The 12,120-nt window shown below is 45.6% G+C and overlaps 1 protein-coding gene across 1 annotated transcript; it reads right to left on the bottom strand.

Moving 5' to 3' along the window:
- Nucleotides 1–2,357: 2,357 nt before the first annotated feature.
- On the bottom strand, nt 2,358–9,771 carry LOC140207822 (uncharacterized). The gene is made up of 2 exons (XM_072276383.1): nt 9,767–9,771; nt 2,358–4,705 (listed from the first exon to the last, which is right to left on the bottom strand). Exons 1-2 carry the CDS (start codon nt 9,769–9,771, stop codon nt 3,175–3,177), a joined length of 1,536 nt encoding a protein of 511 aa, XP_072132484.1. The 3' UTR covers nt 2,358–3,174.
- Nucleotides 9,772–12,120: the final 2,349 nt, after the last annotated feature.

Here is a 12,120-nt window from a genome sequence, read left to right on the forward strand (position 1 = left end):
TCTTTGGCAATGGGACAACACAATCCATTATAACTTTGGAACAGGGTTCTCCGAATGCAGGTATAGGCCGGAGTGGGGCCACTGGGGTGACCTGATTAGGTTTACCCACAACTTGACAAGTGTGACAGGTTCTGCAAAAGGTCACAATATCTTTCCTCAAATTCGGCCAGTAAACTTCTTTCATAATCCTGTTTACAGTTTTATTCACTCCGAAATGGCCACCGAAGGGCATACTGTGGGCCAAAGTTAAAATTTCAGTCCTATGAACTTTAGGAACTACAACTTGGTGAACAATTGCCCATTCCTCACTCGCAGGTATAGCAGGTGGCCTCCACTTCCTCATTAACACTCCATCCTTGAGATAATACCCCACTGCCATTTTCTTAATCTCATCATCTGAGAGAGATGTTTCTTATAAAGCTTCAATCTCAGGGTCTTGGTTCTGTTCTGCTATAAACTCCTTCCTAGACAGGGATGAATCTTCCTCATCAGACTTACTACCTGAATCCTGTTGAAACAATGAAGGCTGAAAGGTCCCTGACAAGTCATCAAAAGCTGAATCCTGGTCACCCTGATTTTGGCTATCATGGGTATCAGAATCATGCTGCACAGAACCATCTGCATTGGCAGGCTTTTTAGCCGTACTTCGAGTTATTGCGATAAATGTTAAAATCCATCTGTGGGTCGTCAGTGGTTGGCTTAGCTGGCAACTGCACTGCAGGAACAACATTACCATCTACCAGGTTATTCCCTGACAGCAAAGTAACATCTTCCACTGGTAAACTGGAGCATAATCCGATCTTAACAGGTCCTAAAACCAACCCTGACTGTAAAGTTACCTTGTGCAATGGCACAGAAACAATGCTGCCCCCAATGCCTTTAATAAGATTTACCTCATCACTGTTCGTCTCATCACCAAACTTTAGAACGCTGTCTCATGGAAGTGACTGAAAAGCCCCAGTATCTCGAAGAATTTTCACTGGTACCGGTGTTGACCCTTCCATTACTAATACAAACCCATCTGACATAAAATGATCAAATCCTTTCTTAACTCAGTTAGACCTCTCAGTCCTTAACTGAGCCTCAACAGAATGTTCAGAACCCTTTGAGTTTATAGGTGCTTCAACATACTGATCACAGGCATTTGGGACTGTCTCCTTTTCCTTCTTCAGGACAGAACAATTAGCCATCATATGACCAGCTTTTTTACAATAGTAACAAGTAAGACCAGAATATTTCTCCTTCAACTGCTTCCCTTCATCCTTACTCTTGTCACTAGTCTCAGCTTTAATTTCTGGTTTACCCTGGTTATCCCTGCTACTCTTTTGGAAGGTCTTATTCTGGGTAAACTTAACCTTATGAGTTAAAGCAAACACATCTGCTAATCTAGCAGACTCCTGCAAAGTGGCAGCATCCTTTTCATCTAAATACATCTTTATGTCATCAGGAACGCACATTTTGAATTCTTCAATTAAAACCAACTCTTTCAAGCTGTTAAAATCATCATTTACATTTTTATATGGGCACCAGCGGTCAAAACACACAAACTTCTCATCAGCAAATTCCATATAAGTTTGGTTCAGAGATTTCCTCAAATTTCTAAACTTTTGCCTGTACGCTTCTGGGACCAACTCGTAAGCTTTGAGCACAGCCTGTTTCACTGTGTCATAATCAGTTGCTTCATCAACTGTCAAAGCAGAATAGGCTTGCTGAGCCTTCCCCTTAATTACACTTTGTAAGAGAATAGGCCAACCCTCTTTTGGCCACTTTAAACTCTGAGCAACCGTCTCAAATTGCTGTAAGTATTTATCAACCTCTGCCTTTTCAAATGGAGGTACCAATTGAACTTCTCAACTGGCCTCAAACTTATCACCAGAGTCTAACGTGAGACAGCTTTGCTACAATCTTTCTATCTTTTCCAACTTGAACAACCACTGTCTTTCTGCTTCCTCTCTGTTCTTCCGCCTCTCCTCTCTGTTTTCCTGCCTCTCCAGCCTCAAACTGCCTCTGCCTTTCCACAGCCTCCATCTTTAATTTTCCTAACTTGTACTGGAGCTCAAGCTGACTCGGTTACTTTCAGGAAACACCTCCAACTCCTGCACTTTAAACACACCCTTAGATACATAATGCTCAGTTATGATCTTCTGCATCTGTGCCCTTCTCATTGTCAATTTCACCTTAGCAAGTTTTAGCCTTTTAGCAATACTCAACAACTCAATCCTTCTGGTGCCTCAGAGGTTGGCGCTTCCAGACATCTATCAACATCCATTGCTGCTGATTTTCCACACACAAATAAATCAAAAGGGATTTCTCCAATGAAATTGATAATTAATCAATACGCCCCCAAATCTGTTCATATCCCAGGCGCAGGCCCCAATTTTATTATGAACCATAACACTTTAGAAATAAACCAGCAGCAACAAACTACAACTGGAGTCTGGTTTTGATGTTAAATCCACTATCTTTAATAGTATCTACTTATAATATCATAACTTAAGCAAGATAAGCAAAAGTTAACCGTGCTATGTGTATATGTGTGTGTAAATATAACTCCCAAACTATTGAGCTCAGGGGAAACAAGGCTTAGTCTTGAGATGGTGAATTATGAAAGTTCAGTTCATCCACAGAATAGGTGATGAGACAGAGAGATATTTGTAATCCAGGGTAAATGTTGAGAGAAGGCAATTATGTCAAATTCCACAGGTTCCACGGTGGTAAAACAAGAGAACAGTAGCTGTAGATTTTATCCGTTGTCGTTTCACGTCCACATACGAATTATCACCGAAAGTGACTTGTCACAAGGGGTATTGTCTTCAAGTGAATTTCGACACCACACCCAGGCAAGGGTTAACACATAAGTGGTCTCCACAGGATACCCCAAATCAGATCCATTCCTATTGATCAAACAAGGTGACAACCACACATTCGATGTATGCTGAGTTGATAATTAACCCACCCTTGTCGGCATAGGAAAGTTCGAAACAATGACCCTTGGCCACTAGTTCCCTGGTTTCGATCCTTCCATTTTTCCGCCTTTGTCTCCATCTGAATCTGAGTGTCTGTGTCCTCAGTTAAAACTAAACAAGCTGTGAGTGATGTAAACAAGCTGAAAGTCAGACTGATTCACTTTCTTAATCTCTCTCTCTCGCTCCACAGCAAACGAAACCTTGTGATTCATAACAACAGTAACTCCCCATTGTGAACTGACTGGTGTGTCAGTAGTTCGGATGACCGGGTGAATCCTTTCCCACATTCTGAGCAGGTGAACGGCTTCTCCCTAGTGTGAACTTGCTGATGACTCTGTAGGTGGGATAACTGAGTGAATCTCTTCCCACAGACTGAGCAGGTGAACGGCTTCTCCCCAGTGTGAACTTGCTGATGTCTCTGTAGGGTGGATGACTGAGTGAATCTCTTCCCACATTCTGAGCAGGTGAAAGGTTTCTCCCCAGTATGAACTCGCTGATGAATCTGTAGGTAGGATGACTGAGTAAATCTCTTCTCACAGACTGAGCATGTGAATGGCCTCTCCCCGGTGTGAACTGACTGGTGTGCCAGTAGTTGGGATGACCGAGTGAATCCCTTCCCACAGTCTGAGCAGGTGAGTGGTCTCTCTCCAGTGTGAACTGATTGGTGTGCCATTAGTTTGGACGACTGAGTGAATCCTTTCCCACATTCTAAGCAGGTGAATGGCCACTCCCCACTGTGAACTGACTGGTGTGCCAATAGTTTGAATGACTGAGTGAATCCTTTCCCACATTCTAAGCAGGTGAACGGCTTCTCCCCAGTGTAAACTCGCTGATGACTCTGTAGTTGGGACAACTGAGTGAATCTCTTCCCACAGACTGAGCAGGTGAATGGCTTCTCCCCAGTGTGAACTTGCTGATGTCTCTGTAGGGTGGATGAGTGAGTGAATCGCTTCTCACATTCTAAGCATGTGAACGGCTTCTCCCCAGTGTGAACTCGCTGATGACTCTTTAGGTGGGATAACTGAGTGAATCTCTTCCCACAGACTGAGCAGGTGAATGGCTTCTTCCCAGTGTGAACTCGTTGATGTCTCCTTAGTTGGGATGACTCAGTGAATCTTTTCCCACAGACTGAGCAGGTGAACGGCTTCTCCCCAGTGTGAACACGCTGATGTCTCTGTAGGTGGGATAACTGAGTGAATCTCTTCCCACATTCTAAGCAGGTGAACGGCTTCTCCCCAGTGTGAACTCGCTGATGACTCTGTAGTTGGGATGACTGAGTGAATCCCTTCCCACATTCTAAGCAGGTGAACGGCTTCTCCCCAGTGTGAACTTGCTGATGTCTCTGTAGGCTGGATGAGTGAGTGAATCCCTTCCCACAGACTGAGCAGGTGAACGACTTCTCCCCGGTGTGAACTCGCTGATGACTCTGTAGGTGGGATAACTGAGTGAATCTCTTCCCACATTCTGAGCAGGTGAAAGGCTTCTCCCCAGTGTGAACACGCTGATGTACCCGTAGGTGGGATGACTCAGTGAATCTCTTCCCACAGTCTGAGCAGGTGAACGGCTTCTCCCCAGTGTGAACTCGCTGGTGTCTCTGTAGGGTGGATGACTCAGTGAATCTCTTCCCACAGTCTGAGCAGGTGAACGGCTTCTCCCCAGTGTGAACTCGCTGGTGAGCCATTAGGTTAGATGACCAAGTGAATCCCTTCCCAGAGTCTGAGCAGGTGAACGGCTTCTCCCTGGTGTGAACTCACTGGTGAGCCATTAGGTCAGATAACTAAGTGAATCCTTTCCCAGAATTTCAGCAGATGACCAGCCTCTGCCCAGTGTGAACTGACTGGTGTGTCCACAGGTGGGAAGACCGACTGAGTCCCTTCTCACACACAGAACAGATGAATGGCCTTGTCCAGTGTGAACTTGCTGATGTACCTTCAGTTGAGATGACCGATTGAATCCATTCCCACTGTGTAAAATGACGGGTGTGCCAGTCAGTCAGATGACCGAGTGAATCCCTCCCAACAGTCTGACCAGGAAGGATGGTCGATTGAATCCCTTGCTCCACTTCTTAAATATCTAGACAGAGACAGCAAAACTGGTGTGCCGTGTTTGCGATTCCTGGAGACAAATTCCTTCTTATTTTTAACCTGTAAAAAGATCATCAAAATCCATCAGTGGGTGTAGGACAACATTTCAGATGAGATTACTTGAGTTGCCAAGGTTTGATCTGGTATCACACTGTTACAGTAAGGTTCAACCCAAGAAATCATCTTCTGACTGGGCACAGTGCTGGTATCTGGAATGACCATCAATTCCCTGATGCTCTTCCTGTCTCTATAAGAATGGGGCATTTCTGCCGTCTCCAATCTGTGACTTGGCTCAGTTTGACTCTCTCCATTGTTATTATTCCCTGGTCCTGCTGAGCAGCATGGGTGCCTGGCCCCATCATATCTGAAACACTTTCACACAAATTGTCTTTCTTGACGTGTAGCGAGGATTTTCTTTTATGTATTATTAACTTGAAGTGCCACAGTTTTAACGCCATATAAAAAATTCCTGCTGAGATGAATGGTTGGTCTGCACAGCTGTTAAAAGGACTTAGAGTGAATTTTTGTATTATTTCAGGTTCTTGTCACAGTCACAGAAAATTACAGCACAGAAACAGGCCCTTTGGGCCATCTGGTTTGTGCTGAACTATTTAAACCACCCACTTCCATACCCCTACCATCCAGGTACCTATGAAAACCTCTTAAATGTTGAAATTGAGCTCGCATGCACCACTTGTGCTGGCTGCTCATTCCACACCCGGATGACCGTCTGCGTGAAGAAGTTTCCCCTAATGTTCCCCTTAACGTTTCACCTTTCACCCTTAACCCATGGCCTCTTGTTGTAGTCCCACCCAATCCCAGTGGAGTAAGTCAGCTTGCTTTTACCCTGTCTATGCCCCTCTATCACAAACAAATCGCCCCTCAGTATTCCACATTCCAAGGAATAAATTCCAGACCTGTTCAATCTTTCCTTATAACCCAAGTCCTCCAGACCTGGCAACATCCTTGTGAATTTTCTCAGAACTCTTTCAACCTCTTTTACAACTTTCATGTAGGTAGGTGACCAAAACTGTACACAATACTCCAAATTAGGCCTCACCAATGTCTTATACAAGTCAACATAACGTCCATCTATTGTTGTCAGTACTTTGGTTCATGAAGGCCAATGGACTGAAATCCTGCTTTCCGTCTCTATCTTACTGTGATACCACTTTCAGTGAACTAAGGACCTGTATTCCCAGGTCCCTTTCTTCTACAACAGTCCTCCGTGCCCGACCAGTCACTGTGAAAAACCTGCCTTGGTAGGTCATACCAAAGTGCAACAACTCGCACTTGTCTGCATTAAATTCAATTTTCCGCTTCTCAAACCATTTTCCCAGCTGGTCCAGATCGCACTGCAAGTCATGATAGTCTTCCTCGCTGTCCACTACACCACCAATCTTGGTGTCATTCACAAATTTGCTGATCCAGTTAACCACACTATCATCCAGATTACTGATATAAATGACAAACAACAACAGATCCAGCACTGATCCCTATGACACACCACTAGTCACAGGCTTCCAGTCAGAGAGGCAACCATGTGCTACCACACTCTGGCTTCTCCCAAAGCCAGTGTCTCATCCAATTTACTATCTCATCTTGAATGCTGAGTGACTGAACCTTCTTGACCAACCTCCCATATGAGACTTTGTCAACTGCCTTGATAAAGTCCATGTAGACAACATCCACTGCCTTGCCTTCATCCACTTTCCTGATAACTTCCTCGAGAGACTCTATAAGATTGGTTAGACATGACCTACCGTGCACAAAGCCATGCTGTCTAACCTTTATCAGTCCACACCTAACCAAATACTTACAGTATATATCCGGTTCCTGCACAAATGTTCCAATAACTTACCCGAAAACTATTGGGAAGCTTTCAGAAACCAACAGCAGACAACTAAAAAAAAGTCAAATGAGCTCAGGGTGTGGAATCATGATATTGTAGTCATTAATGGGTCTTGGTAGCACCCAACAGTCTGAGGCATTTAGAGGAACAAAATATCCCGGGCCTCAATATCTCTTGAAAAGCAAGGTTCCCTGCACCTGTAACTTTTCAACTTTTATTTTGGCAGGCATGTACAAACTCTACATCCTCAAAATTTCACTTCTGAAGGCCTCCCACTTACCAAGTACTCTTTTGCCAGAAAGCAGCCTGTCCCAAACCACACTTGTCAGATCCTTTCTCATACCATCAAAATTGACCTTTCTCCAATTTTGAATCAACCCGTGGTCCAGACCTCTCTTTTTCCATATTTACTTTGAGTCTCATGGCATATGATCACTAATTTCTGTCACCAGCCCTGGATCATTTCCTAACAGCTTATTGTACACTTCTACGTCAGGAATTCTAATTACTGATTAAGGGCACATTTGACAAACTCTACCCCATCTAGTCCTTTAACAGTATGGGAGTCCCAGTCAATATATAGAAAGTTAAAATCAGTTACTGAATCAACCTTTGTTTCTTGGCATGATCTGTGATCTCTCTACAAATTTGTTCCTCTAAATCCCTCAGACTGTTGGGTGCAACCAAGTCCTAATAATGGCTACAATATCATAATTCCCTGTCCTGAGGTCATCTGGCTTTCCTGTGATGCTTCTTGCATTGTGATATACACAGCACAGCACATTCATCGCACCATGCTCAACCATTTGATTGCTGACTCTATCTGAGGTCTGAACAACATCTGACTGGTGTCAAGAAAACAAACTCTCGCTCATTGTCACAAAAACAAAGGAGCTGATAGTGGACGACAGGAGGAATGGAGACAGGCTAACCCTTATTGACATCAATGGATCTGGGGTTAAGAAGGTGAACAGCTTTAAGTTCCTCAGCATAAACATCACCACGGATCTCACATATAACCATATAACAATTACAGCATGGAAACAGGCCATCTCGGCCCTTCTTGTCCACGCTGAATGCTTACTCTACCCTAGTCCCACCGACCTGCACTCAGCCCATAACCCTCCATTCCTTTCCTGTCCATACAGCTATCCAATTTTACTTTAAATGACAATATCGAGCCTGCCTCTACCAATTCTACTGGAAGCTCATTCCACACAGCTACCACTCTCTGAGTAAAGAACTTCCCCTCATGTTACCCCTAAACTTCTGCCCCCGACTCTCAACTCATGTCCTCTTGTTTGAATCTGCCCCACTCTCAATGGAAAAAGCCTATACACGTCAACTCTATCTATCCCCCTCGTAATTTTAAATACCTCTGTCAAGTCCCCCCTCAACCTTCTACGCCCCAAAAAATAAAGACCCAACTTGTTCAACCTTTCTCTGTAACTGAGGTGCTGAAACCCAGGTAGCATTCTAGTAAATCTCCTCTGTACTCTCTCTATTTTGTTTACATCTTTCCGATTATTCGGTGACCAGAACTGTACACAATACTCCAAATTTGGCCTTACCAATGCCTTGTACAATTTTAATATTACATCCCAACTCCTATACTCAATACTCTGATTTATAAAGGCCAGCACACCAAAAGCTTTCTTCACCACCCTATCGACATGAGATTCCACCTTCAGGGAATGATGCACCATTACTCCCAGATCCCTCTGTTCTACTGCATTCTTCAATGCCCTACCATTTACCATGTATGTCCTATTTTGATTAGTCCTACCAAAATGTAGCACCTCACACTTACCAGCATTAAACGCCATTTGCCATCTTTCATGTACATGGTCTGTACATACCGGCTGTGTTGTAAAAAGAGCACAACAGCACCTCTTTCACCTCAGACGGTTGAAGAAGTTGGGGATGGGGCCCAAAATCCAAAGGTCTTTCTACAATTGAGAGCATCCTGACTGGCTGCATCACTGCCTGGTATGGGAACTGTACTTCCCTCAATCGCAGGAACCTGCAGAGAGTGGTGCGGACAGCCCAGCGTGTCTGTAGATGTGAACTTCCCACTATTCAGGACATTTACAGAGACAGGTGTGTAAAAGGGGCCCAAAGGATATTGGGGAGCCAATTCACCACAACCACAAACTGTTTCTGCTGCTACCATCCAGGAAACGGTACCACAGCAAAAGGACCAACAGGCTCTGGGACATCATCTTCTACCAGGCCATCAGACTGATTAATTCATGCTGATACAATTGCATTTCTATGTTATATTGACTGTCCTATGTATAAACTATCTGTTATGAATTACTGTGAACTGCACTTTTAACATTTAGATGGAGATGTAAAGATTTCTACTCCTCATGTATATGAAGGATGTATGCAATAAAGTCAATTCCATTCAATTCACCCACTCCACTATCTGTTCTGTCATTCTGGCTCCCATTCCCCTCTACAACTTATTTTAACCACATCACCCTCTCCCCACACTAGCACTAGCGAGCCTCACCACTGGGATATTAGTCCCCTCTTGTTCTGTTCCCTTCACTAACAAATCCCCTATCACCCCTTTGATTTTTCTCTGCCAGGTAATCTCAACAGTTTCTAAAGTGGTTCCACCTGTTGTTGTGTGGGATGGACACAAGAGTACTCTGTGATGGCTATTTAACCTCATTCCCCTTCCTGACTCTCACCCAGTTTCCTGTATCCTGCACCTTGGGTGTAACTCACCTCTCTTCATGTCATATCTATCCCAACGCACCCCCAACTCCTGGATGATCTGGAATTCATCCATTTCAAGTTCCAACTCCTTAAACTGCAGGGTTACAAGCTGCAGCTGGATGCACATCTTGTACGTCATGGCGTCAGGGACACTGGAGGTCTCCCCACCTTCCCACCAATCTCCCCTCAAATTTGTAATGACCAGTGTACACATAAAGCTTGTATTATGCAATTTTTCCACATGTGCACAGTGAATTTTATATAGAGAGGTATTCATTTTAACAGCTATCAAATCACTGTCTGTAAGAACTTTGATCTCCTCTGGGTTTGTTTAAGTTCATCTGCACTCTCACACAACCTAAGTTGCAGGCCTGTAACAGGTAATGATGGATTTTCTTGCCAGAGCTTTTGCACACGGTCCATGTGTCATTTGCTTGCTAAATGACACTTAAAAGTCAGATTTCCAAATATCACTCCACTTCTTCCCACTTGCAAATTCTCCAGCAACTGTTGCATCACCACAATACACACAGGTAACACCAGTTTCTGTATTGTACATAAATATTTCCACTGAACCCTCCCCCAGGTGACTGACGGTGGTGAACTCAGTGCTGGCAATGCCAATGAATATGAAGGGAAGGGCAGTAGTCTGTCTCATTGGAGTCTGGCACATTTGTGATGTGAAAGCTACTTGTTGCCCTGGACAAAGGTGTTTGATATCATTATGTACCCAGAGAGAGTGGGACAAAACATGTTCTCACGGGTAGAAAAGTCCAGAACAAGAGGAGGTAGAACCAGCAACAGACACAAAATGCTGGAGGAACTCAGCAGGCCAGGCAGCATCTATGGAAAAGAGTACTAATGCTGAGTTCCTCCAGCAATTTGTGTGTGTTGCTCGGATTTCCAGCATCTGCAGATTTTCTCTTGTTTGTGACTGGAGGCAGAACAAAGGTGATTTTCACAACAGCTGATGTAAAAGATTTTGTTCCCTTTCTCCGAGTTCCCGATCCTTGCATTTAGACAGCTGGAGCTCAGCTCTGTCTGAGAGACCCATCGGTTCCCATTCCCTCATCAGCCGGAAGCTCCCCGGGGCCCGTGTACGGATGGTGGGGCTGAGAGAGAGGGAAGAGAGCAGGACTGTCCCGGGATTGCGGGTCACGGAGTCCGGAGTCACAGCAACTACCCGAAGTCGGTGTTGAAAACGCCGCCCGGTGAGACCCCCAACCCGGAGATCCCTTCTCACCTCAACCGATCATCCGGGGCCTTTTGTGCCCCGCGCGCTGGTGAGCTCGAGCTTGGTCGGTTTAACGGCTGGGCTACTAATCACGTGACCATCCCCTCCCCCACCGCGGTCAACAGAGGAGTCACGCGCCGCGCTATTCCCATTGGTCCGAAGTGATGTCAATCACTGCTTACAACCAATAGCCGAGGCGGAACAGCCGAGAGGGCGTTACCCCGATGAATCCGTCACCCGGCCAAGGCGCGATTTACCGTGAAAGCGGAACAAATCCCAAAGTAAATGTCCGCTTTCTGATTTATTTCCATTTCCCTCCGAGGGAAGTTGGGGCGTTTGTGAAGCGTCTCCTGCGGCCGGAGTCTGATGTGTCGCTGAGAGGTAGGAGGAGACCGCTCGGCCCGTCGGTTTGATGCCGGTTCCCCGGGGAGGGAGAGGATGAAGACGGTGAGAGAGGGGGCGGACAGGATGTTTGTCCCGGTGGGGACAGGAGGGGCTCATCTGTGGAAATGTCTGAGCCCACGGTGGTGGCGATTCGCCACATTGGGGGGCAAACACCGGCAGACTGTTGCCCTGCAAGCGGGGCCAATGGTCCGGGCAAAGTGACAATTATTTGTGTTTTGTTGAGACTGTACCGGGAATATGGTGTAAAATCCCGCTCCCCACACTAACACGGGTCACACAGACCAAAGAACAAACTGCCGGAGGAACTCAGTGGGTCGGGCAGCATCTGTGGAGGGAAATGGACCGTCAACATTTCGGGCCGAGACCCTCCCTCTGGACTGAGAGTGGACGGGAAATAGTCCGAGAAAAGAGGTGAGGGGTGGGGATGGGGCAAGAGCTGGGGAGTGAGAGGTGGATCCAGGTGAGGGGGAGGTGGGAAGGTGGAAATAGTGACGGGGTTGGGAGGTGAGTGGTTGGGGCAACACGGGGCTGCAGAAGATGGAAATTAATTCCATAGAGGATTAACAAAGAGGTTAGAGAGTATTTGTTATGGAGAGTGCAATGAAGATTCACCAGACTGATCCCTGGAGTGGTGGGGTCATCATATGAAGAAGGATCAAATGTGATAGCCCTTTCATTTAGAGAATCGAGGACTGAGAGATGAAGACATTGAAATGCACAACATCATTACCGGTTGAACCAGGGATCCCAGTCTCTGAAAATGGGGGTGGACTGTACGGGACTGAGATGAGGGGAAATGTCTCCATTCTGAGGGTGGTGAATGTCTGTAAATCCCCACCACAGAGGCCG

This window comes from Mobula birostris, chromosome 13, assembly GCF_030028105.1.
Source record: "Mobula birostris isolate sMobBir1 chromosome 13, sMobBir1.hap1, whole genome shotgun sequence".
In the NCBI taxonomy this organism is placed as follows: Eukaryota; Metazoa; Chordata; class Chondrichthyes; order Myliobatiformes; family Myliobatidae; genus Mobula; species Mobula birostris.